The sequence below is a fragment of the Seriola lalandi genome, unplaced genomic scaffold, assembly GCF_002814215.2.
Source record: "Seriola lalandi dorsalis isolate HSWRI2012SDOR001 ecotype SW California unplaced genomic scaffold, Sedor1 jcf7180002007678, whole genome shotgun sequence".
Lineage (NCBI taxonomy): Eukaryota > Metazoa > Chordata > Actinopteri > Carangiformes > Carangidae > Seriola > Seriola lalandi.
The window spans coordinates 1-1077 of record NW_019478331.1 but is presented as its reverse complement, the minus strand read 5'-3'; the positions used below and the strand labels follow the sequence as shown (position 1 = coordinate 1077).

At 68.5% G+C, this 1077-nt stretch overlaps 1 protein-coding gene across 1 annotated transcript; it reads left to right on the top strand.

The window, feature by feature from the left end:
* Window positions 1–44: 44 nt before the first annotated feature.
* On the top strand, window positions 45–1063 carry LOC147819981 (ribosomal protein S6 kinase beta-1-like; the record flags this gene model as incomplete). The annotated part of the gene is made up of 1 exon (XM_087179150.1): window positions 45–1063. A coding segment is annotated over exon 1 (1019 nt), but the record flags the coding sequence as incomplete, so codon positions are not given.
* Window positions 1064–1077: the final 14 nt, after the last annotated feature.

The window sequence follows — 1077 nt, the reverse complement described above, 5'->3', positions numbered from 1 at the left end:
CGGACTTTGACCTGTGCGGCTACCTCGGTGCGGGCGGCTACGGGATGGTGCTTGTCGCTTCGCACCGGCGCGTGGGGCGCCAGTACGCCATCAAGGTGATCGACAAGCGGATCGTCTGCGCTCAGCCCAGCCAGGTGGCGAGCGTCTACCGTGAGCGCGAGGTGCTGGCGAGCATCCGCCACCCGTACATCGTCCCGATGCGGCACGCTTTCCAGACAGCAGACCACCTGTGCCTCGTCCTCGACTACGTGGGAGGGGGCAACATGTACGCGGACCTCCAGCGGAACGGCGCCTACTCGCACGAGCGCGCCCAGTTCTACGGCGCGCAGGTTGTCCTCGCCCTCGAGCACCTGCACTCTCGCGGTATCCTCTACCGCGACCTCAAGCCGGACAACGTCCTCCTCACTACACACGGCAGCATCCAGCTGGCCGACATGGGCGCCGCGTGCGGCGCCACGCCCGATGGATCGATCCTTGGCGTCACCGACGGCGCAAAGTGGACGGGCAAGGTGAAGCCGAGCGGCCGCCGCATGACCATCACCGGCACACACGGCTACCGCGCGCCAGAGATGTACGACAGGGAGTACAGCAAGCCGGCGGACTGGTGGTGCGTCGGCATCCTCATCGTCGAGATGCTGACCGGCGAGAACCCGCTCCGCGGCGCGAACCGCAAGGAGTCGGAGCACCTCGCAAAGACGCTCGACGTCCAGCTGCCAGACACGGTGCTGCCGCCCGCGCGGGAGACGGCGCTCGCCTTCCTGGTCCGCGACTGGCGGAGGCGGCTCGGGACGCCGACGTACCTCGAGACGTACTGGGCGCCGGCCGAGGCCGACAAGCGCGCCGTCGGCCGCGTCAAGGCCTCGCCCTTTTTTGCGCCGATCGACTTTGACCGGATGCTCGCTGGCAGCCTCAAGCCAACCTTTGCTGTCCGCTGCGCCCAGCTGCCCCACCACGGGCCCAAGGGCAGCACGCCTGGCGCCAGGACCCTCGACGACTTCTGCCAGATGGTTGACTACCTCAAGGCGTCGGTGGAGGCGCGCGCCAAGCAGCCGCTCGCCGCAGAGCACGAGGCTGCCT